Source organism: Ascaphus truei, chromosome 3 (assembly GCF_040206685.1).
Source record: "Ascaphus truei isolate aAscTru1 chromosome 3, aAscTru1.hap1, whole genome shotgun sequence".
Lineage (NCBI taxonomy): Eukaryota > Metazoa > Chordata > Amphibia > Anura > Ascaphidae > Ascaphus > Ascaphus truei.
The window spans coordinates 362,933,497-362,957,375 of NC_134485.1; the positions used below are offsets into that span (position 1 = coordinate 362,933,497).

The 23,879-nt window shown below is 40.6% G+C and overlaps 1 protein-coding gene across 3 annotated transcripts in view; it reads left to right on the forward strand.

The window, feature by feature from the left end:
- DCLK1 (doublecortin like kinase 1) overlaps window positions 1–23,879 on the forward strand; it is a 371,284-nt gene that overhangs the window by 144,553 nt on the left and 202,852 nt on the right. For all 3 annotated transcript variants that reach the window (XM_075592105.1, XM_075592104.1, XM_075592108.1), the window contains exon 4: window positions 19,975–20,074. In XM_075592105.1, the coding sequence (XP_075448220.1) occupies window positions 19,975–20,074 (100 nt within the window). The remainder of the gene's footprint in view (window positions 1–19,974; window positions 20,075–23,879) is intronic.

Below are 23,879 nucleotides of genomic sequence, written 5' to 3' on the forward strand. Positions count from 1 at the left end.
AGTCCCAGGAATTCTGGATGGTGCTTACCCCGATAGTATGGGGTTTTGAGTCTTGATGATCTCCAGGCCTTTCGGCCTGGGGTGGGCCAGCTCATCCACGCCATGGAAGAGTCTGACAGCCCATGCTCTCTCCTTCACAGGCAGAGCAAGACTAAACTAGCTTTGCTACTCCCACTTGGAAGTCTCTGGAAGGGGCGGGCTCATGGACTGTACCTATCTCTGATAGGTTGTACACAGGCCATGAGTCACCACCATACTTCACTTACAAGTGGAGCATAAGGGGGGGGGGGGAGTCACTGGCCTATAGATTAACCTGTTACTGCCTGGAGCTAACAGGACTTACATAACAGATATGCTTTGTGGGAAAGAGAGGTATTATGGGACATACCATGTTACATTTAAATTAAAAAAGGACTTTTTTAAATGTATAAAATTGCAAAAAGCATAAACTTTACAGCCGGGTTTTTAAAGATGCTAAACCTAATGGACGGCATTATTCAGATTATCTAGAACAAAACCCTTACATAAAATTAAAAATGCATATTTTAACCCTGTGAATGAAGATTTCGCTCAACTGTTTTTCCATTTTAGGAATAACTTACAATATTTATAGATTTGTACATCTCACATTATGGGAACATGGCAAAATATGTATTTTTATATATTTTGTGTTGATCAACAAAGCATCTGTTGGTTAAATATGTATTAAGATTTTTTACATCACTAATGAGTTCCTGCATTTTAATTTTTTAGTATTAAAATGTTGATCATCCCAACTCATCCGGGGCAGAATACATTGAGAGCAAGGTGTGCTCCTTATCTAAACAAGCACTATTTACCTAACTACTTATATACCTGAGCAAACGGGATTGTTTATTGGAATATAATAGAGAACAAATATCCATTCCAAGCATATCTACTATGTTGATGACCAGACAATAATGGAGGACATGCTTACTATTACATCAAGGCTGTGAAATTCTACCTCTATTTTACTAATATTGCATTGCTAAAACTAGAGAGACTCGTTTTTACCCGTTTTATTTAGCATATCAGGTACACCATTTCTTGATATATTTTCGTGAACAATTTCATGAAAACAGAAAATGTCCTAAGCATTAAATATCAGTTTGCATCGTGAATTTCAACAAAGAAGCAGAGGTTCTTTATACTGTATACTGCCATTTTCTCAAACTGCTCTGAAAGTCGCCACGTGTTAATGCGGTAATATGGCAAAAATTATGTACTGAAGTAAATTTTCGTGAATACACCAGCAATATGAACTTTCGTGAAAATGTAGCAATATGGCTGCGTCCCGCTGGCACTGAGCATGCTGTGTGCTCGGCACTTGCCGCTTTTACTTAATGCAGTCTTTATGTGGAAGTCCCCGCTCACGCGGGCACGCACGCTCACCAAAGCTTGATGCTTGAGCAGACAAAAAAAATGACTTTGAAGTGCGCTCAACTTTCCCACAATGCCCCCCCGTCTGCGCTTGCAAAATAGGCAGGACACCCGGCGCTCATACTTAGAGAGTTGGTGACGTCACCGCTCTCAAGCATGAGCACGGTCAGCGCCAGTGGGGATGCAGCCTAATGCGAAGTTTAGGAGAAACCCGCCAAAACTTTGCAGAGCAAATATGAACACATTCTCAGAGCTCTAGGTACAGTACATATATTCATGTCTTTCGTTTTGGAACCAGTAATGCATTTTCAAAAACAAATAAACTTATGCTGTATGACCACAACATGAAACCTATTTTAATGTAGCAGATACCTTGTGTTTATAATTAGAATAATCACTAATCATTTAAACAACTTTTCCATGTTGGAAATTATAATTAGGCCAGTCTCCCTCATGTTTAGCATCAAGCACTGAGAGCCCCAAAGTCTTAGGTTAGAACTTTATCCGTTAAGTCATTTGTATGCAGGGACTCTCAAATCTATCTTAGGTTGAATCATACTGTGCAGCTATGTACATTTAGCGTGCACGGTACCGTATAGTGTATCTGATTTTTTGGGATTCTATAGCGCATCGCACAAAATGTTGAGGAGTTTAATTTTCACCCGTTTTCTTGTTTTTTAAAGGGAAAAGGCACAGATTCACAGAGGTCTGTTAACCCTGCTAATAACAAGACCTTATCACAATATTTAACAGTAGTTATTTTCCCTAAGGTTAACACATATCCAAATAGCTAATTATATCCAAAGTCAAAGGCCGTTGAATATCTCATTAGCACAAGCTTAACGCCATGTTAAGTTAGCATTGCCTTGCTTTAAATAACATGAATCACGTTAGGCCTGTCTTGCATGGAGGGAGAGACAGAGTCTTATTTTACTAGAGTACAAAGGTACTCGCACACCTCCCTAAACACTCCTTTAAACTATGGGGCCTATGCAGAGAGCAGCGCTTTTTAAAATTGGAGAGGGGAATAAAAAGTAGGTTTAATGGAGAGTTTAATTCTCCATATGCAGAAATGGGCGAAATCCGCTATTTTTAGCATTACTGCATGTGGAGAATTGTAAATGAGGAGATGCGCGCAGCTGAAAGGGGAAAAAAATCGCGCATTTTTTTTTTTTTCCTATAGCCGGCGACCTCCTTTTTCTTGCCAACTTTAGTTGGCGGAGCAAATAGTAGAATTTCTCTCCATTTTAATGGCGGGAACAGCCACTAGATGGCGATCGCGCCTTTCTGCATACGGCGGTTTAAAAGACTGCAGAAATATAGGGTCTCGCCAACCGCGCGGCGCGTTTTTCAAACAAAAAAAAAATTGCGCTTTTCTCTCTTTTCCCCTCATTCGCGCCAGTTCTTTACTTTTTGATGAAATATTTCGCTGCAAACTGGCGAAACACAGCTTCTCGCTGCTCTCTGCATGAGGCCCTATATGTGGAGCGACACCTGTGCACCAAAAGGAACACACCTGAGATATCTGAAAAATATGCAAAGTATATTCAAAAGATTTCAATTAGCATATTTCCCAGGTAACTCAGGTGTGTTCAGTTTTGCGCACAGGTATCTCTCCACATATTCTGTAAATGTGTGTTTGAGTATTTATATAAGTAAATTGGGACTTTACAAAATTATGAGTTGCCCTTTCCGGACGGAAACCGCACTTAACATTGGGTTAGTGAGTTTTGAAGATACATGTTAGCACTTAACTAGGCATTAACCGAAATTAGAGCCTCGTTAAGTCAATAACATCCCTTTAGATACAGGCCAAAGAATTTAATTATTTTCTAAGTTACATCAATCTGGCTATTTATTTTACAGTGGTCATGTGAATAAATCATTGCAGATAAATCTTAGTCAATACTGATGGTTTTAGTTGTTCATTCCAGGAAAGATTTTACATAAGTAGTTAGTTATATGAGGTTATATGAGGAAAACAACATTTTCTTGTTACATATTTCTGTGCCTGTTTCACTTTTATATTTTTTATATTTCTGGATCAACAGTACTACAGTACTGTGCATTAAGAAAGCCCTAACATTGAATAAAGATATATTGCAACAGAGAAAAAGTCTACAATTTTTTCATTCACTCAACCTTTAACAACACATTGATGTCTCCATATATTTTCTTCATATGAGGATTTTCATTACAGTACTTAAGTGGTCTTGCACAATTCACTTATTTTTCTTTTTTAAATTTAGCATGACAAGTTACTAAATGAAATTGCATGCCATTTCCTCGGAATAATTGGGCGGAAAATTGGTAAAATAGTATTTGTCCAGTGCTGGATTGGGCTGCCGAATATAGAGGTTGATAGATGAACATTGTTAGGATGATCTGTTTTAAATGCAGAATAATGCACAGGTGTGGTATTGGATTATTGCTCTGGTTTCGAAAAGATTGTTCTATCCTTTTTATGTCAGACCCTCTACGTCACATGTTGCAAATGTCTTTGTGTGCCGGCATGGATACTGACAAATGTAATGGGAACAAAAAGCTGGATCTAAAAGTAGTTCAGGGCTTGGATGGTGACTACACATACAAACAAATGGTAAGATATTACATTTCCTAGTAGTCATTAGCAATAACCATGTTTATAAATGTTCTCTTTCATTATGAAGTATTCATGGGTGAGTAATATGTGTAACCAAATGTATAATCCCTAGTTACCGTTCAATAAATTAATTTCATGCGTTTTCACAGTAAACTCATAATATAATATTCTTTATTTCTCCAGAAATTTTTTATTAGCAGTTGGTAATCTGTTTAAGTTGGAAACCACAAGATAAGGAGCAATCCAGTGGCCGTATATATAGTGTGGTGACATTGGTGAAATAAAATATAAGGTGAATAAGGTGTACAAAGAAACAATTAATACAATGTGCAGACGTATGATGCAGCTCCAATCCTGTTACAAGGGCCGGCTTGATGGCGGAGCCGGCGGCGCCTGTGTAATGAGTCCCGCACTTACATAGGCCTTCGCTCTCCCCCAAATTAAACTGATTGTCGGGGGAGAGCGCGGGGACTCTGTAACTCTCTTACCTTCTCTGGTGGCATCTCTTCATTCATGGTCCTGTCATCATGGATCCGTGATGTAAAATGGTGTCGCATTGCCATGACAACGGGACATCCTGTGGCACCGCGTTGCCATGATAATGTGGCATCGCAATGTCACGTGATGTCACGTTGTCATGGCAATGTGAAGCCATTTGACGTTGTGGAGCCATGATGATGGGGTGCTGAAGAGATGCCGCCCGGTACATGTCCCTGCACCGAGCCCCGCAAACATCCCAGCGGGCCCTGCATGGTACATACGGTGTGTTCGGTCTTTCTTAGATAGATGCAAGTTTCTTGTTTCGGTGGAGCGCACGAGATTTACCCAAAAATAGATAGACAATTCTATAGTGAGTTACATATAGGTATAACATGAGAAAAATATGTGAGTGGGAGGAGGATGAATCTTAAAGGGAAGGAATCACTAATCGGGTTGCTTGATGTGATTCCCTCACTTTTGCCTGAGAGGTAATTTTCAGGCAAAAGTGAGAGTTTGACATGAAACATCCCCCAATAGGATTATTGGATGTACCATGTGATTGGTCTTCTGTGACATCCCATGACTTATATATGGCTTGGGATATCTGAGAAGACAGGAAGAAGATGATGAGACAACATCCTAAAGGAAGAAGGAAAGAAGAAAAAAATAACGGAGATGTGGGGGATTGGTGGAGGGGCTAACCCCTTCATAACCATAGCAGTTAGTAACAGGGTTAAGAACCATGGTAACCACAGCATCAAACGGGTTGTTATTTCGATCATATAATAGACATATTATTGGGATGAGGAAATTAATGCATTATTAACAGTTGCATTCATTCCTGAATTGCGAGTTGGACCTAGGCACCTATAGACCTGGATACATCAAACTCTATTACAGTGGAGTTAGTTTCGCACCCGGTGAAAAAAAAAACACAATGGGTGGTATTAGCGCAACTTTAAGATGGTATACACCAACATTGCGGTAATAATTTACTGGTTTCATGTTGTGTGGTGAAAGCACCAGAAGAAAAAAAACATAGCAAGAAGCGGTTCTTTGTTTAATGTGTTAATTAATATTAATGCAACAGTTTCTTACATTTTGGCAACATAGTCAATCACTAAAAAAAAGAGGGATTTACCCCATCTTTGAAAAAAGAAAGCAATAATGTTTTAGCCAATCGCCTCTCAGCTTCAGCACAAACTTTCATTCCAAATAAAGGATAAGCAAACAAATATAAAAAGGCATAAAGAGTCATCTTATATTGGCTGCAGTGAGGATGTATATACTGTAGAACAGGGATTGCCAGCTGGGCTGTAAAGCAAAACCTCCAAGCAAGATGTAGCTGTTGAACTAGAAAACTTAACATGATTCTTATTTAAAACCTTTAATTCCAGCTGGGTTGGCTCAGATGTGTTTTTTTTTTTTAATTTAACAAAATACAGTATGTTAGACAAGAATAAAGGCATTACCAGCAGGCACAGTGCAGGAATTATTTCATCAGTGCTGATGTTCATTCATGTGGAAGATTAAAATATATCATCCTTTCACTAATTCGTTGACGCTACTGATCACAAATATAAAGGAAAAGAGTTAGAGAATACATGTTGGTGCTTAGCGAATGTGTCTTCCACCCAAGCACTGAAAGAATTAACCTCTCAATTATTTACACTCATCTTTACATCTCCTTTCTAAAACGTGGAGATTTCATTGCAAAGTTGGATGTTGCCTATTGTGTTTATTGTAAAAATCTGTGGAGGTGACATATTTGTTGCAGACCATGAACATTTATAAGGGTCCATAAAAAGAAAAGGATTGCCATAGACAGGACAGGGGTAGTGTTAGTGTTTTTGGGGCTATAACCTAATGCCTGAAAGGACAGCATTGCATTAACTGACATAAAGGAACAACTACAGGGATCTTATGCTGATCAGAGGAAAGTGACTGATCTGGGCTATAGTGACCAACTCATAATCCACTGGGAAAATGTTTTTTTTATTTTTGTACTCTTGATATGAAACGTTTCGCTCAATCCAATGCAAGTGAATGGAAAAGGAAGAGATCTCCCACATTTTCATACCAAACCTAAAAAGCTTGTTCATGTGTTGGCCAATGTGATCAGTGCATAGTGTGATGGTCATTCCTCCAAACGATAAACACAGGCAATTAACCTTACGCTTGAACTCCACAGAATTAGGTCATATTTCTCTTTCACTGCTAGACATACTCTAATGCCGCAACAACAAACTTTTGTTTTAAAGTTTAATTTCTTTTAAACTGGATATTTGAAGGTTATAGGCTCAATATAAATAACTTTACTGACCTATAGTTCATACGTGTATAAGTTTAAACAACAAAACAAAACAAAGCACAAAACGCTCGTCGTGAAGTAGTAAAAAAGAGTGTTTATAAAATAAGTGGTTAAAGGTTAAGCGTACATCAGATAAGAAGTAAACAGGCACATGAAGCTACACGGTAGCTGTTACCAATAACTGCGACCGGGAACTGCAAAGGATTCTCCCATCTCGCTTCCTCTCGATTCTCGCTTCCTCTCCTGCATGATCAGCTGGGGTAAAGCAGCAGCCACAGCACCAGTGTGTGCGTAGGTTAACACAGTCTCAGAGTCCAGCTTATTGCGTCAATGCGCCCGGTGGAGCCAGAGAGTAATCACCTCAATCCTGGGAGGCAGCGTGCATTGTCCTTTCTCCACACCTCACTGCGCGTCCGCGTAGGTTGATGACGTCACGGCGCATGCGCCGAAGGAGGTACTGCATTGCTTTTGTGAGTGGTGATTTGCTGACATTTTTTCAGTAATTAACCAACCATAGAGCTTTGAGTGGTATATATTCTGAACTATTGTTCTGAGTTTTATTCCCTGAAGAAGGGGCCCGTAGAGCTACGAAACGCGTTGGATAGATACCACTCAAACTTCTATGTATATCTATTTTGAGTTATGAGGTTATTCAATAGCGTGTGCCTTTGAGTTGCATGTTTTTAGTTACAAGTGCGAATTGCCTCCTTCGGCGCATGCGCCGTGACGTCATCAACCTACGCGGACGCGAAGTGAGGTGTGGAGACAGGACGATGCACGCTGCCTCACAGGATTGAGCTGATTACTCTCTGGCTCCACCGGGCGCATTGACGCAATAAGCTGGACTCTGAGACTGTGTTAACCTACGCACACACTGGTGCTGTGGCTGCTGCTGTACCCCAGCTGATCGTGCGGGAGAGGAAGCGAGATCTCTGATGGGAGAATCCTTTGCAGTTCCCGGTCGCAGTTATTGGTAACAGCTACAGTGTAGCTTCATGTGCCTGTTTACTTCTTATCTGATGTACGCTTAACCTTGAACCACTTATTTTATAAACACTGTTTTTTACTACTTCACGATGAGCTTTTTGCGCGTTGTTTTGTTTTGTTGTTTGTTGATTTCAGGGTCTTGGGCTACCCTTTAATCAGCAGCAGACGCTCTTCTATTTGGTAACACCAGTTTATTTCAATTACCTATTAATCACAAATACTGTTTTTTTGGGTGTGTGATACATTTAATTAATTAATTAATTAACATCACGTGTACACTTGTATATAGGTTTATTTCCTTTTGCGCACTTGTTTGTTTTTGCTTGTGTATAAGTTTAAGACTGTATGCAAAATCTGTACAGATCTTAAACTTTCCCGGTAAAAGTAAGGGAATAAATAAGAAGCGTAGGAGTGTGATATTTGTCAGGAGGGTGAATGCCTCACAGTAAGGTCGGGCTAAGGGTATGATTATAATATCAATCATAATTGTAAATTTTTGTGGCTAATACAGAATCTCCCCATGCATGACAGGTAAAAACCAGAGATTAATCTTTGCAGATTTACTTAAATATGCATGAATGTGTTCCTGACTAAATGCTACTTCCTTCACTATGTCAAAAAACTGTGTGGAGTGCAGTACCCTGTAGTAAATCTGTCACATTCTAAAGTGACACACCAGCAATAAGAATTCTGTGTGCCTCTTAGGCCTCGTCCAGGATGACGCTGAGCGGGCTCGCGCTGGCCGCGATGCAACACATTGTGACAATGTGTGTGGCCAGCGTAAGCGAGTACCTGTGCTTGCACGGCGCATAGCTGCATGCCGAAGCAAGCAAATTTGATTGTGCCGCTTGCTGGCGCGTCACGTGAGCCATTTGCCCAATGAGTGGAAACCAGCTCCGTGAAGTAATGAGCGTGCCCCCCGCACACCCTCCGCACGCGTAACTAGCTGGCCCAGAAAAGCACGGCCAAGCAGAGCCTGTGGCATCACCGCGCATGAGCGCCAGCGCGCTCGCTCCCTGCCTAGCCACAGCCTTGGACTCTATTTGTCAATCCCCAAGTAGAATACTGGCATACATTTGTACCCCAATAATGCACAGATGTACGGTTATAACAAGTATCAGTTCAAAATATCTTTTTATGTGAAAAAAACAGGCTACATGATACTAACCAACAGAAAAGAGTTTTGTGTATAGATTGTTGACTACAAGCAAATGATCCTCTCTTCCCCGCCATGTTCACAGGCCTGTGTGTGAGGGGGGGGGGGAGCGGAGGGGGGAGGTGAGTGGGAGTTTTTCTTTCCTCTCCCTGCAAGTTTCAGCTCCTGCCTTCATCTACTTCCCTGACATTCTTTGAGGACCACACTGTTTGCCTTTTCTCTCTCCTTCTTTCTGAATTATCGTAATCTACAAACCACCTAACTTTACTTTCTCCCACTCCATTTTAATGTCTAACTTTGAATCCTAGCTATCCTTCTTCCTCTCTTCTGACTCACCCACTCTCCTCTTAGGGGTCTTTAACTTCCACATTGACCCCTTTCTTTCCTAGACATCTCGCCTCCTCTTTCTTGGTTCCTCTTTTGGTCTCCACCAATGGACTGCTTCCACCATCCAACACTTTTCCACTCAATATTCGTCAAGTACCTTTGCTTTCCATTTTTTAAATCCAGTTGGAAGTGCACCCCTTAATAAAAACATCTCTTTAAATTATATATACACCTACATTACAGATGCACTTTGGAGTTGTATGACTTGCGCTTTCCATTAATGCACTTTTACACATTCTGTGTCTGTATGTTTCCCATTATACCACTTACATTGTAATCTCCTAGGGGCAGGGTCTCCCTCTGCCTTATGTTGTTTACTTGCTGCTCTTCTCCGTATTGCTTATACATTATCTCCCTGTATTGTAATTTTGTAAAGTCCTGCATATATATACTGTATATACACTGCTATATATATATAAAATTGATTCTCTAAGATCATGCTGATTTCTTTCCTCCTTGGCATTGTGTTAACACACACCTGAATTCTCCAGACCAGCAAACAGCTAACACTTTGGCTTTTATGGAGGTGGTCACACTTGCTGATGATGAATTAATCAAGGGCATTTGAATAGCAGCACCTGTCTGCTACTTAGCATCTTAATTCCAATGGAAGCAGTAAGGGTGTACGTAGTTTTTCACACAAAGCTTCTCCATTTTGGCTTTATATTTGTTAAATCGTGACACTGTATAATATGTCATGTGTTGTTGTTCACCCTAGATAAACTGTTAGGCGGGAAAAATACACCTGAAAGCTAAATCATCTAAAATACTAAAATTTTATTAGAGAGCGTTGTAAGGAGCCTTGCGTTATATAGTTACCAGTAAGCGGTGGTTGTGCAGACCACTGCTGTGTGGAGTGTGGGTGACAAAGAGATCGTTCCTGTTTCTATATACCTCCTGTCTGGGTGTGATCTTTCTGGGAGGAGAGGGAATATTTTTACCGTAGGAGATCTCCATTCATCTTGGAGCCTGCGGCAGATGGAGGCGCTGCTCTGTTAGAGAACCATGTGGGTAATGTACCCCAGAAACCTGATCCTGTGTCCCCACTACCACCGGCGGACAGCTCAGCCCTCCTGTTACCAGCAGGTATCATGCACCACACGTTTAGTAATGGCCAAATATCCCCCCGGGTGGGGGAAACACCGTTACATACAAATAATGCAATCAAAGTATAGAACAATGAAATGAAAATATAATATCTGTATTTTCTGGGCTGGGAGCAGGATTTTATGCTGCACACATTTGAATGTGCAGTAGTGTTCTGGATTTCAGCCATCTCCTTGATGCTACACATGAATAAGTAATTAGGTGTGGTTTTAAAGGTAGTGGTTCAAAATGAAATCAGAAGATCAATGCATTGTGACTAAAGCATGTCAACCTTTATCATGCCACCAAACATTTTTGGAAAATCGTAAATTCAATGTAAAAATTTGCTCAAATGGATTGCCTCTGGGAGGAGAAGAATGGACTTAACATTTCTAAATAGTATAAATAATAAATAAGCACAGATAAAAAAATAAATAAATAAAGGTGCAAAATGGTAACATTACAATCAATGAAGAATTGCAACTTCATTGGCGTGGAAGAGATTTGTGATATTACAAAAATAAAGATATGCAAGTACATTTTATTCAGATCACTCATATGCCAATATTGATTTGGATTTGTGTAGTGGATGAAGTGTGTGTTTTTAGCATAAATATTCAAACTATGCAGCTGCAAGAAACAGCAGAGCCTAGGCAGACAATTGGCAGGAGTGTACATTAAGGGATTAGGTTTGAGATCAGTAGAGAGAATGGTAATGTCTTGATGAAGAAAAGATGAACCTGGAGAAGAATGCCGAATATCACAATGAATAGAAAAAACAACAACCGAGGAGTACGGGAAAGATAGAGAGCTTCAGTTCATCAAGGGATTACAGTTCTCAGGACAGGTAAATTATAATGAGATGCAAGACAGGTGTCTGTCCTCCCCCCCTATGTTGGGGGTTAATGCTTGACAACATGGCTTGAAACATAGCTGCACGATGTCAGCCGCGTTGCCATGACAATGGGATGCGATGTGGCGTCACATGACAAAGAGACGGTCCACGATGTCACGCGGCCCTGCGTTGCCATGACAGCGTGGCTGCATGTGACGCCTCGGTGCCATAAGAAGGCCCGTTATCGCCGCGTGACGTGATGGAGTGTCTCGTTGTAACGGCAACGGGTGTCATGTGACATCACGCAGCCATGTTCACCGGATTTGGAGGGGAGGATTACGATGCCGGGAGACGCTGCCGAATGCAAGGGAAAAAATATATAAGTTAAAGATAAATGTAAAAAAATGTATCTCCAGGTTAGCCTTATAGAAGGTGTCAACCCTGTTTAACGTATATACATTAACAGAAATACAACAACTCACAACATCAGATACCAGATAGGACCTGTTTTTTTTTCTCTGCCTGGTTGCACAGATTTACCTATCTTTTTCATTGGTGCTGTTTGTATATTTTTAGTTTACAGTTGTGTGCGCACAGCTAGTGCTGCACCAAAAATAACACGAGCATATGATAAATCTCCTTTTTCATTGTTAATAGGAATTGTATCTGTTTTATTGTCTCACAGCTCCACCATGAGTGGACAGGAAATATTGCAATAATATCATAAAATGAATTCTATACAGCAGGGGGAGTGATGCAGCAGGTTGTAGTAAGACTGTAAATAATTCAAAGTGCATGATCCTTTCATCCAAGGCTGCTCTTTTCCATGGATTATGTAAAAACATATGAACTCTGTTTTATGAAAAAAGGTTTGTATAGTTTGTAATTGTGTACTATACCTTTAGCAGTTAGGATGTGAGAGCCTAATTAGCACAAGAATAATTAGGTTAGAGGATGCTTGGTGACCGTTAAGGATCGCAATTACATTTTTAATCAGATTTATTGTAACCACTAATATGGTGGCCCATTTTTTAATTAGTGAAACAAGCATTATTCGTTTTATTGCCAGATGTTTAGTCAATGAAGCACAGGATATCTCTCTCCCGCCAACTAGATATGCAGAATTATTAGCTAGCTGGAAAACCTTTACCAAAAATTTAAGAGCGGTATTGGCGCTTTAAAATGAATTAGCACTGGTTGCTGATTTGCTGTTTGTTAAAAATAATATTACTGTATAAATATATGCAAAAAGCAAATATACAAGATTTCGGGAGTTCTGGCCAGTAGGTGATGCTATTGGTTCACAGATTAGTGAATGCAGCTAAAAGGACATACTGTAAGTGTAAAATGCATACTGTAGGCACTGATGTGTACATAGAATAAACAATACAATTATACTGTAGCGCCAGCCGGACCCCCCCCGCAACCTCGTGGCCCGACCTGAGACCATCCCCAAGGTAAGTCTTTTATATACGTATGTATATGAATGTATTTGGGGGAGTGGAGGGCTTTTAAATATGTATTGGGGGAGTGGAGGGCTTTTAAATATGTATTGGGGGGAGCGGAGGTCTTTTAAATATGTATTGGGGAGAGCCGAGATCTTTTTAATATGTATTGGGGGAGAGTGGTCTTTTTAATATTATTTGTGGGAGCGGAGGTCTTTTTAATATGTATTGGGGGAGAGTGGTCTTTTTAATACTATTGGGGGGAGCGGAGGTCTTTTTAATATGTATTGGGGGAGAGTGGTCTTTTTAATATTATAGGGGGGAGCGGAGGTCTTTTTAATATGTATTGGGGGAGAGTGGTCTTTTTAAAATTATAGGGGGGAGCGGAGGTCTTTTTAATATGTATTGAGGGGGGAGCGAGTGTCTTTTAATATTATTGGAGGGGGAGCGGGGATCTTTTTCATATTTATTTTGTGGGGGGGATTGAGTGAGAGTGGGGTAATTGACGGAAGGTGGGGGCGAGTGAGAGCTGAGAGAGGGTGAGGGAGGGAGTGAGGAAAAGAGAGAGTAAGAGGGAGACTCAGGGGAGAGAAATACATGTGAGGCGGAGGGAGAGTGAGAGGGGGTGATTGAGTAAGAGGGAGTAAACCGGAGGGGATAGAAATACATGGGAAGAGGGGGGGAAATATAGGGGGCTCGTGAGGTGTGAAATAGGGGGGCTCATCGGTGTTAAATGGGGGAGGGGGGATTGCGATACCGCTGACACTGGGAAGGAGGGGGGCCCCGGAAGTAACTCCAGTCTTGGGCCCCAAGAAATCTGTCAGCGGCCCTAACCGTGGGTGCCTGATATATCTATCTGTATCTATCTGTAACAGTGCTTACCCACCCTATGGGAGATTTCCCTGTTACCAGGTATATGGTGCATGCTACCTGTTGGTTCACAAGAGGCTGAGGTGTCCGCCAATGTTTGTGGGGACTGCAGGACAGACTTCTGGGGTACATACCCAAAATTTACTCCATGGTACTCAGCGCCTCCATCTGCTGTAGGCTCCAGATATATGAAGGTAATCTCACACAGTAGAACAAACTCCTCTCCCCACCGCCCCCCTCCCCCCGGAAAGATTACACACCAGGCAGGCGGTATATATAACAGAAACCGGTGTATTCTTCTGCTCAGCACAGTCTCTAGGCAATTCTGCCCAATGCAGTCGCAGCTTTGATCTCCCACACTTCAGAAGGTCCCTGGACCTGCACTATAGGTCAAGGACCCCTGCAGCAGTACTAACTCTTCCATAGCCCTCTAGCAGGAACAGAGGAATAGGTAATCACTCACTCTCCCCTGAAGGGAAGAGGACCTGCCTGAGTGGGGAAAGCTCATGATAATAAAGACCATTTCCCAGAGGGTGGAGGAAAGAAGGCTACATATATATATATATATATATATATATATATATATATATATATATATATATATATATATATATATATATATATATAATATATATATATATATATGTATGTGGGTGGTTTTCTGGGTATGCACCTTAACCCTGGCTGTGCTCAAAGCTGTGACCATGCAGCAAGCTTAAGCCTATAGGGAACCATGTTAAAAATGGTTATTGAGGCAAAAAGTGACACTGTGTGCTCATTTGCATGTCATTTCCCAGAATCCCTTGCTGCAGTGGAAGTGCTGTATGCTGGGTGATAATGGGGAAAGGCGGGGTTGCAGACCTGCCTAAGACATGCAGATGAGCATACAGTTGTATTTGCATATATATTTATATATATATATTTATTTTTTACAGGGTTTTAACAGAGTTTAATCACTGTAGGCCACGATGTTAATGGATTCTTCAGCACCTGAAATGCTCTTGGATAAGGACATACCTTGTACTGTTAATAAATACTGTATGTATAATGTACATTATAATGTATGCAATGTATATATTGGCCTGCTAATGTAGCTCAAATATCAAAATGGGAATGCCCCCTACTGATTTTGGCTGTTCTGTCTTCTTGATCACGGAAGGGTTACAATCTTGATACTAAAAGTGATAGTGTTTGTGTTAATTAGGATAAACATCATGAGAAACGTAATCCAGGGTTTTTACATGTACAAATGTTGAGAAGTAATGCACTGTACTAAGAAACAATAAGCATCCTCCAGTACATCCCACGGTTTCTATCCTGTTCTATGAGTGAGAGAAATGACTGTTGTTCAGCAGACTGTTACTCTGCTCACCATATTGTTAGCAAGTTAGACAAAATGAATGCAGGTCCCAGTATACTAATTAATAGTCAAATAAAAAAGACGCTGTTAATGTTTAAGCAGAAGTCCCCTCTAATTGCCATTTTTGCATTTAATTTATTTACATACTTCAATAGATCCTTTCTGGCCATAACCAGAGCTGCTTTTATTTTTAAAGCTGAAGCTTTGTCCAGGAGATAAAAGGATATGAAATATTACGTTCCGGGAGGTTAACATGAAGCTCTTCCCAGAGCCCAATGTAGCCAAAAAGTTACCAGAGTAATCTGAAAACTAGAGATTACATTTTTCTATTGCTAGAAAACCGTAAAAGAACACGATCAGGGGGCAAGATGCACATGTACTGTATGGTAAACCTACCCAGCCTTGAAAATTGCAAAGCCAGTACAACCAACCTCACACTGATGAGACCCATCAAGTTCGAAACAGCTGTCTGTGAGTGGTTTGACTGGCTTTGCATCTAATGCCATGCTGTGCTTAAAAGGTGTGTGAACTACAGAGCATTTGCTTATAAGGGTTCCATGTAAAAATGGATTTCAGGCAAAAGGTGACACACTTTGTCCATTTGCATGTCATGTCCCAGAATCCCTTGCTGCAGTTGATGCACTGTATGCTAGGGGATAATGGTGAAAAGCAGGGTTGCAGACCTGTCTAAGACATGTGAATGTGCTCAAAAGTGATATTCTTTATTGGCTATACAGTATGCTAACGGTGGAGGTTTTCTGTAGCCTTTTTCCCCCACCATAACTTAAAATGTGTAATTTAAATATAAATATGCTAGCTAAAGTACCTGGCTTTGCACGGGTTGCAGTACTCTGGAGTCGTCTTTTCCATTCCATTGCACACTTGAAACGGTGAATCAATCGATAATGGTTCCCTCTCCCCCTCCTTGTCTTACACCCCACCTCTCACACTCCCCCCCTCATCCTCTCCCTCCCCCCCACGTATTTCTCTCTCCCCCTTCTGTCTCTCACTCTTCATCCCCCTCTCTTACACCCCCACCACTCCCTCCCTCTCTTACACCCTCCACCTCCTCCTCCCTCTCTTACACGCCCCCTCCCTCTCTTACACCCCCCACCCCTGTCTCTGTGTGTGTCTTTCTCTCTCAAAATTATTATTTGACAAATGTTATGAGTCAAATTCACACAAACGTCTGGGGGACGGGGTAAGTTGTGCTAATGCCTGGTGTAAGAGCCTTTTATTAAGCAGGTCTGATGCTCAAAGTCTAGAACAATATCATCGCATTTCTTGCTTAAATCAGTCTGTGTCTATAAATACTATACTAGCAGTCAGTCATGCTACGGCATACAGCATACAGAGATGTTAACCTCCAAGGACCAAAAAATGGCTTTTTACTAGTAACATTCTGGCGACGAGACCCCATTAACTCGCTAATGCTAAAAATCAGGGCGACTGACTCCAAATCCGTGAGACCCACAGAAAATCAGTATCTGTATATCCTATTTGGTATTTGTATCATTATGTACTGCAGTAGTAACACGTTTTTATTTATTCAGCACAACATCCTGTAAAGCTGGGGTTTTTTTTTTCTTTTCAGTTTTTCGTTTTCTTTCTATGAATTCAAAATGTTCCTCAGATACCATTGATTTTAACAATCTAATTTTAAAAATGACAGCATTCTGGGTTTTACACAAGAGCAGAGTTCCTTTATTGGTATGCGGATAACAGGATATTGTTTATTTCATTTCAAGAGTCTTGATGTAATTTGCTGAGGTCACTGGTTAAAATAAACATTACTATTAAGTTGTCTGCAGAGCTGAGACACACTGAGCATCACTCTGATGTAACTGTTACCATGGAGATCTGATTCCTACGAAATGGAATGAATTCTGCCGAGTCCGTTTCTGAACTGATAAATAGCAGGTACTTTTCTATGCGGCTCTGTCATACAAGGACTGGAAACTAGGCAGGGAGGAAGTACTTATTTGTCAATTGTAAATGTTTTATCAAGCATAACAGTCACTGGTAGTTCTGAGCGTAGTTACAGAGTTGAATACAGTAGGTACTTCATGTACCATTTGTTGCAAGTGCAGCCAGGGCCGCAGACATATTTCCCAGTGGCCTAGGACTAGAGTTTTGACCGTGCCCCCCCCCCCTCCCCTCATGTCGGAGGCCGTGCAAGCTCCCCCTCTTCACACCTCCTCATGTGCCCCCTCCTCTATCCCCCCCACTCACACCTTGTGAGCCCCTTCAATTTCCTCCCTCCCACACCTCCTCGCGTGCCCCCTCTCCCCATGTATTTCTCTTCCCCCACTCTCTCTCACTCTTCCCCCCCTATTTTCACTCACCCCCGTCAAGTGCCAACATATGCAATCCCACCACTGAACAAGGAGCAAAAGTGGGGAAAGTTGGTTTAGTTGTGAGCTATTGTCACTGTCCGATGACATGAGTAATTTTCATGCAACTACTGAACTGGTTAGAGCAGCGGCCAGCAAAAGAGGCAGGAAGCCAATACAATATTTCAGCCTTACAGGAAGCCAGTCTAGATTGAGTGCTAAGGAATTTATTGGTCTCATTTTGGAACCCAAAGTGGCGCTGGCAGAAGGATAAACAGATGTAGAAGTTATCCAAGAGATGGAAAACATTAACCACCATTATACAAATGTAGCACAAAAGTATTGGAGCAACCTCCACAACAATGCATCTAGATATAGACATTTGTTGAAAACTACTTTGTCTTGCGGAGATTCATATGTAGGCTCACTTTATTACTTGCTTCAGCGAGTTCTCTGATTTGTTGCTAGAGATCTTCTTTACTTCTCGCAAAAATAATATAGTATTTAGTAATCTGCAAATAGTAGGTGACTCTAGTATTCACTGTTGATTTTGATTCCTTTTTTAATGTGTTCAACAATTTTTCAAGTTTTTGTTGTCTCCCCGTCGCACTGCCTTGCTGATCCTTATCTTGCATGTATCTTCATGTAATGTAATGGTTGGTGTGGCATTCTTGTAAATGTTCTTTATAATATCATTATATGCTTCTTCAACACTTTGGGGCCTATGCATTAAGTGTTCATAAGCCACTTGTCAAGCACTTACTGCCCAAAATGCCTACTGCTATTCAGTAAGCGGTGATAAGTGGGTGATAAAAGACTGAATCACCCCAAAAAAATTGCTCATAAAAAAAATCACAGAAACAGCGGTGATAAGCCACTTATTGCCACTTTTCGGCATGTTCATAAACTTGCGCAATTATAGTAGCAGTAATTAGGCTATGAACGCCTATCGCCACTCTAGAATGGTGATTTTATCAGAAAATCCTCACGCCAGAAAAAGTTGGCGTGAAGGTGTTGGAAACCTGCGGAGAAGCGGCGAGATGGGCAATGGACAGATTGATGCTGGGAATCTCTGGAGCTGATATCCATTAATATTAGCACCAGAGACCCCTGGCATGAATCCTATGCAATAAAAATGCATTTACCGTAAACTTCGTTACCATAGCGGATAGCCTCAGGCACCCCCTACTTCCCGAGATACTGGCCCCGTTATGGGGTGCTGGTATCTCCTATGCATTTAAATGTCCGCGTCACGTGACTATGGGAATAAAATGCATAGGAGATACCGGCACCCCTTAACAGGGCCTGTATCTCGGGAAGTAGGGGGTCCCCTAGGCTGAAACCAATGCGGTTCAGCTCAGGAGATCCCCTGCTCATCTAAACTATTAACAAAATTAAAATTTATACACATACATTTCGGACGAGATTTGCACAGGGAGAGACGGCTCTCTCAGAGCAGCTCTCTCTGCAGCAGAAACAACTTGCCGGGTTAGGCCTTTTCAGAGGGTCGTTCATCAGATCACCGGCTAATCGCCCGTTTTGTGAATTTTGCTATGACAGGTAATCAAGGCTTTCTGAATACCGTGATAGCAGCACTCATAAAAACGGCGATTTAAGTGGCCCGGCGATTTCTTTTATGAACCTTTAGTGCATAGGCCCCTTTGTTGCCCTAATGCATTTATAACCTCTGAGTTGTAGACCAAATCAAATGTTTTTTCGTAATTGAGGAAACCTAAACTAAGTGGGTGATGAGTATTCATTACTTTGGGAAATCACTTCTTGTACCCAATGGTAGATCTGTGAGTCACAAAAGTGGATATTCCCCATGAGTGTAAAATAGCCCTAAGCTTCAGACATCACACATTTCCGTAGTTAAAAGGTAGTGATGCAATAAATGTACTTATGAGGGGTAACTGTAGACCGAATGAATTACAAATGCGATTTTCTTTTATATAGCTCCCCAACCTCTTTATACTTTCACATTATTCCTTGATGAAGCACTAGTAATAGCGGACACATCTTATGCACCAATTCCATCTTTGTATTGCCATTTGTAAGGGGGGAGTTTTCTGATATTTGTATTAATGTTTGTTCTACTAACTGATTTTTTCTTTTGTGCTTTTTGAAGCTGTGAATTCCACCTTATATCTACTGTATAGTCACTGAACATTTACTGGAAAAATGAGTTTTTATCACTAAAAGCATCTCATAATTGTGATAAGGTCATGACAACGGAATGGATTAAATTCCTGCTTTTATAATAAAAGAAGACTACTTTATGTCTGCAGATACTGTAATTAGGGTGATCTCTGACCAGCTATGGAAAGATTAGAAAATGTTAAGAACTGAGAGCTTTTGGCACTTAGTTAACAGAAATTAAAAACGGGCAGAAGTAAATGAATTCTGCAGCTGTTGTCTTATACAATTCAAATTGCAAATAGAGTACTGATCATTTTCACTCCACTGCCAACAAATATTGAATTGACTGGCAGGTACAGGTACTAATGGATTACACTGTATTTCCTTCCTCCACATTTTCTTGCCATTAAAAGTAACTTTTACACAAAACAGATGGTTGGTTGAAATCCTCTGTACAGGTCTCTGGGGGAAAACCCCTGTCGATTTCATTAAGTGTGATGTTTTATTCAGGCTGTGGTTTAGGAAATGGACTTGAGTTGTTATGGAACCAAATTCCCTAATAAAATGTAACTTCTCTCGCAGGTGATGTGCCTTCAGGATTTCTTTGGTGATGATGACATTTTTATTGCTTGCGGACCAGAAAAGTTCCGTTACCAAGATGATTTCTTGCTGGATGAGAGCGGTAAGAGAATTACAAATAGTTCTTAAAGTTGAGTGAAGAATAGGATAAATGGTCCAAAGCTTGCAATGTCTGTCCAAGATTGTGTCAACCTAACCCTTACAGAACGGCATCAGATCCAAGATCAACAATGGCTTTGCTAAAACAAATTATTTCAATTTCTGTATCAAAAGCAGATGAAAATAAGTTCAAAAGTAAACCTTCTCCTTCCATGCTTGCATATCTCAGAGATGGGTACTGCAGAGGTTAAAACAGACTCACTGAATTTTTCAAACACTCCTGAATACAATGAAATCGTTAGCAGTGCATTCTTATGTTACATTGGAGCCACTAGTTAAAATCCTACAGCTTCTTGTTACGAGCTCTGACTTCATTGTAAATGTAACTACAGTAGTACATAGGGAACAAAACGTTTATTCCTGTTTTAGGTAACATCCCATTATGTGACCTGATTTAAAGGAGCTGGTGAAACTAGCGCTAAGGGCCTTACCAACTAAACAACAATATTCACTTCAATGGTGTTAGTATTGCCTAAACTACTTGTACAGTTTAGTGAATCGCGCCCATAGGTAATGCAAATTCAAGCAGTGCCTCAGCCAACAGTTGCTCCTCTGTTGCTCCCTGCATTATTAGAAAATACAGCTAATAACAAAAAAAGGAACTATCATAGTAAACAGGTGGGAAGAGACAGAATGACAAATATATAGTGTGTTGTTACTTATCCATTCAATAACAAATGTTGCTATGTTCCGGGATCTCCAGGCACAGATTTATGTTGATGTCTTCTCCTTGACTTGTTCTGCTTTCCTGACAATTCTTTGTATCAGAGCTAATGTGTGCACAAATACATTTCTGAAAGATGGCATCTGTGTACTGTTACATAGATTTACATAATGTCGTCAATGTACAAAAGATTCTGGATTCTGTTATACTGTAGTGAGCCTTGGTCAGTTATGCAAAACTAAGCGTTGGCAAAAAAAACTAAAAACAGTACAAATTGTTGAAGGTAAACTAAAGTCTATCAAGACAAGGTTTTGAAATTTGAATAACTCCTCTTAAAAGCCCAATATGAATAAACCTGTCCCTAGAACAACAGCTTAGTTTTGCCAAGTTGGCTTGGTTGAATGTCACAGGGTGGTCAGGAGAAGGTGGAAACCCTGACTGTTCCCAGGCTCAACAGAAGCAGTGTTTCATGATTTATACTGTATTTGTAAAAATGGGCTGGAATGAGTTTTACCACATTTTTCTCTGGAAGCTTTATATTAGTTATAGTAACATGTATATTGTATTTTGTACACATTGGATAAAGAGTAACACATGAATTGTTGCACGGTTGACATGTTAAGAGCGTTTGAGCTATTTCTGCAGTTTTTTTTCTATATGTATGTTTATATTTTTTCCATAACTAATCATTAAAAATAAAAGATGCACAGCTTGTTACTGCGGTAATAAACACAGAAGCGCACCAAGGGTCAAGGTACATGGAATTACTGCGGTACCCACGGAGTTTAGAATGTTGGTATTAACTGAGTTCCACTAATGTGGTGCTGAGGGTTGGAACCACAAGCAACAAAAACTCCAACAAGAATAACATTTGGTGTTCCCAATAAAAAGTATCTATACATGCTAATAAACCAGGTACATTAAAGAAGCAATACGGGGTTAACTTTAAAATATATATATATATTTATTACAGGTTTGAAGCAGGGGACCTCCAAAGCTGAACCCTATTAATTTCAGCTCCAGGGACCCCTGCTTCCCAGGATACTTACCTCTGTAGGGAGTACCTGTATCTCTGCAGAGTTTAAAGGTGCAGATCACTCGGGCCAATAGGAAGCCGCAGCAGATGACGTTCCATCTTCCTATTGGCCCGTGTGACGCCGGACTTTTAAGGAGCCATTAGATTAAGGAACACCGTTTCTCTGCCTGCAGAGATACTGGCACCACTACAGGGGTAAGTATCTCTGGAAGCAAGGATTCAGCTCTGGAGACACCCTGCTTAATACCTGTAATAATTTTTTTTATTTTTTATGTAAACCCATATTGCTACTTTAAGTAGCTATGTGGAATAAAAAAGTGACAAAACCCCTTTACCATACAGCAAATAAAAATACTACTATGAGTATGTAACCCTTCTTATTTCCCTATATGTGCCAGGGCAGTACACTCTACCTTAGTACACCATAGTCAGACTCACCAGACAAAAACCACACTAGACCTTATCTATCATTATTGATCAGAGAGATCAGAAAAGTAACCCCATAGCACCCGGCACTCAATGCTGTATATAATTACTCTAGACACCAGTAGTCCAGTAGGCACAATTACCTATTTCAACAAATGTATAGAGGGTTAATAACCCTTGTACCAAGAAGTCCAGTGAAAATAACAAAGTTTTATTTGTCTAAATACTAATTAAAAACACACATATACACATCATTCAAAAACTATTAAAATACCCCTTCAGAGGTGGCTTATGGGGTTAATGGTAGTTCAGTCAACTATCTGTCATAGATAGGAACTCCAAAAAACCTTCTTGCATATATTATGACTGATCAGTGGTTTTTGTCAAACTGCATATTGTGGAGATAGAGGTAATACAGGATATACAACCTATAGAGGATATACAACCTATAGAGGATATACAACCTCTATCTCCACAATATGCAGTTTGACAAAAACCACTGATCAGTCATAATATATGCAAGAAGGTTTTTTGGAGTTCCTATCTATGACAGATAGTTGACTGAACTACCATTAACCCCATAAGCCACCTCTGAAGGGGTATTTTAATAGTTTTTGAATGATGTGTATATATGTGTTTTTAATTAGTATTTAGACAAATAAAACTTTGTTATTTTCACTGGACTTCTTGGTACAAGGGTTATTAACCCCCTATACATTTGTTGAAATAGGTAATTGTGCCTACTGGACTACTGGTGTCTAGAGTAATTATATACAGCATTGAGTGCCGGGTGCTATGGGATTACTTTTCTGATCTCTCTGATCAACACTGTTAAAACACAGATATCTTTTACCCCTCTGAGCACCTGCTTATTTGAATAATAATCTAAAATTGAATGGACGAGCGGTCTTTACTCTCTTTAAGCACCTTATCTATCATTTGTAATAATAACTAGTGCTTTATAGTCAGGGACTCCCTTAGCCCAATGGCCTCTACTCTTAGGGAAAACCCTACCAATTCAATACAACCGATACACATTACACAGTAAATGATGATGCTGCGCTGTTGTCCCTTATATAGTCCTAGTGTCCAATGTAGCAAGCAGTCAAATAAGACAATGTTAATGCCGGAAAGAAGTTGGAGCTCTTTTCTTAAGATGAAGTGTAGTTGTGCTGCAGGCCTGTTAAGGATGGAATATTTGTGAGATGTTTGTGTATGTTCACAAAGGATGCTAAAAATGACGGGAACGGGTCTCCCAGCTGTCTGTTATACGGTCGCGTCTTAACAGCTTAGCAAGTATCCGCTTTGCAGCTTGTGAGGTGACTTCTTCCCTCAACTCCCTCACTGGAGCCTAAGATGGTTCTAGCTGTCTCTTTTCAGGCTGTCAGACTGTCACTAGCTGTCTCTGTGTGCATCTCTCAGCCTGACTACTAGCTGTCGCTCTCTGTGCCTCTCACAGACTGACAGTCATTTTGTGCAGGTACACCTACAAGAGGTGGGAGTTATGGTTCTGGGGAGAGGAAAGAGAAAGAGGGATTGATGGAGAGTGATGGGCCAAGTGTGAACTAGGAGGGGGGAAGAGTTTGGATTTATGGGTGAATTGGGGGAGGGTAATGAGGGTGG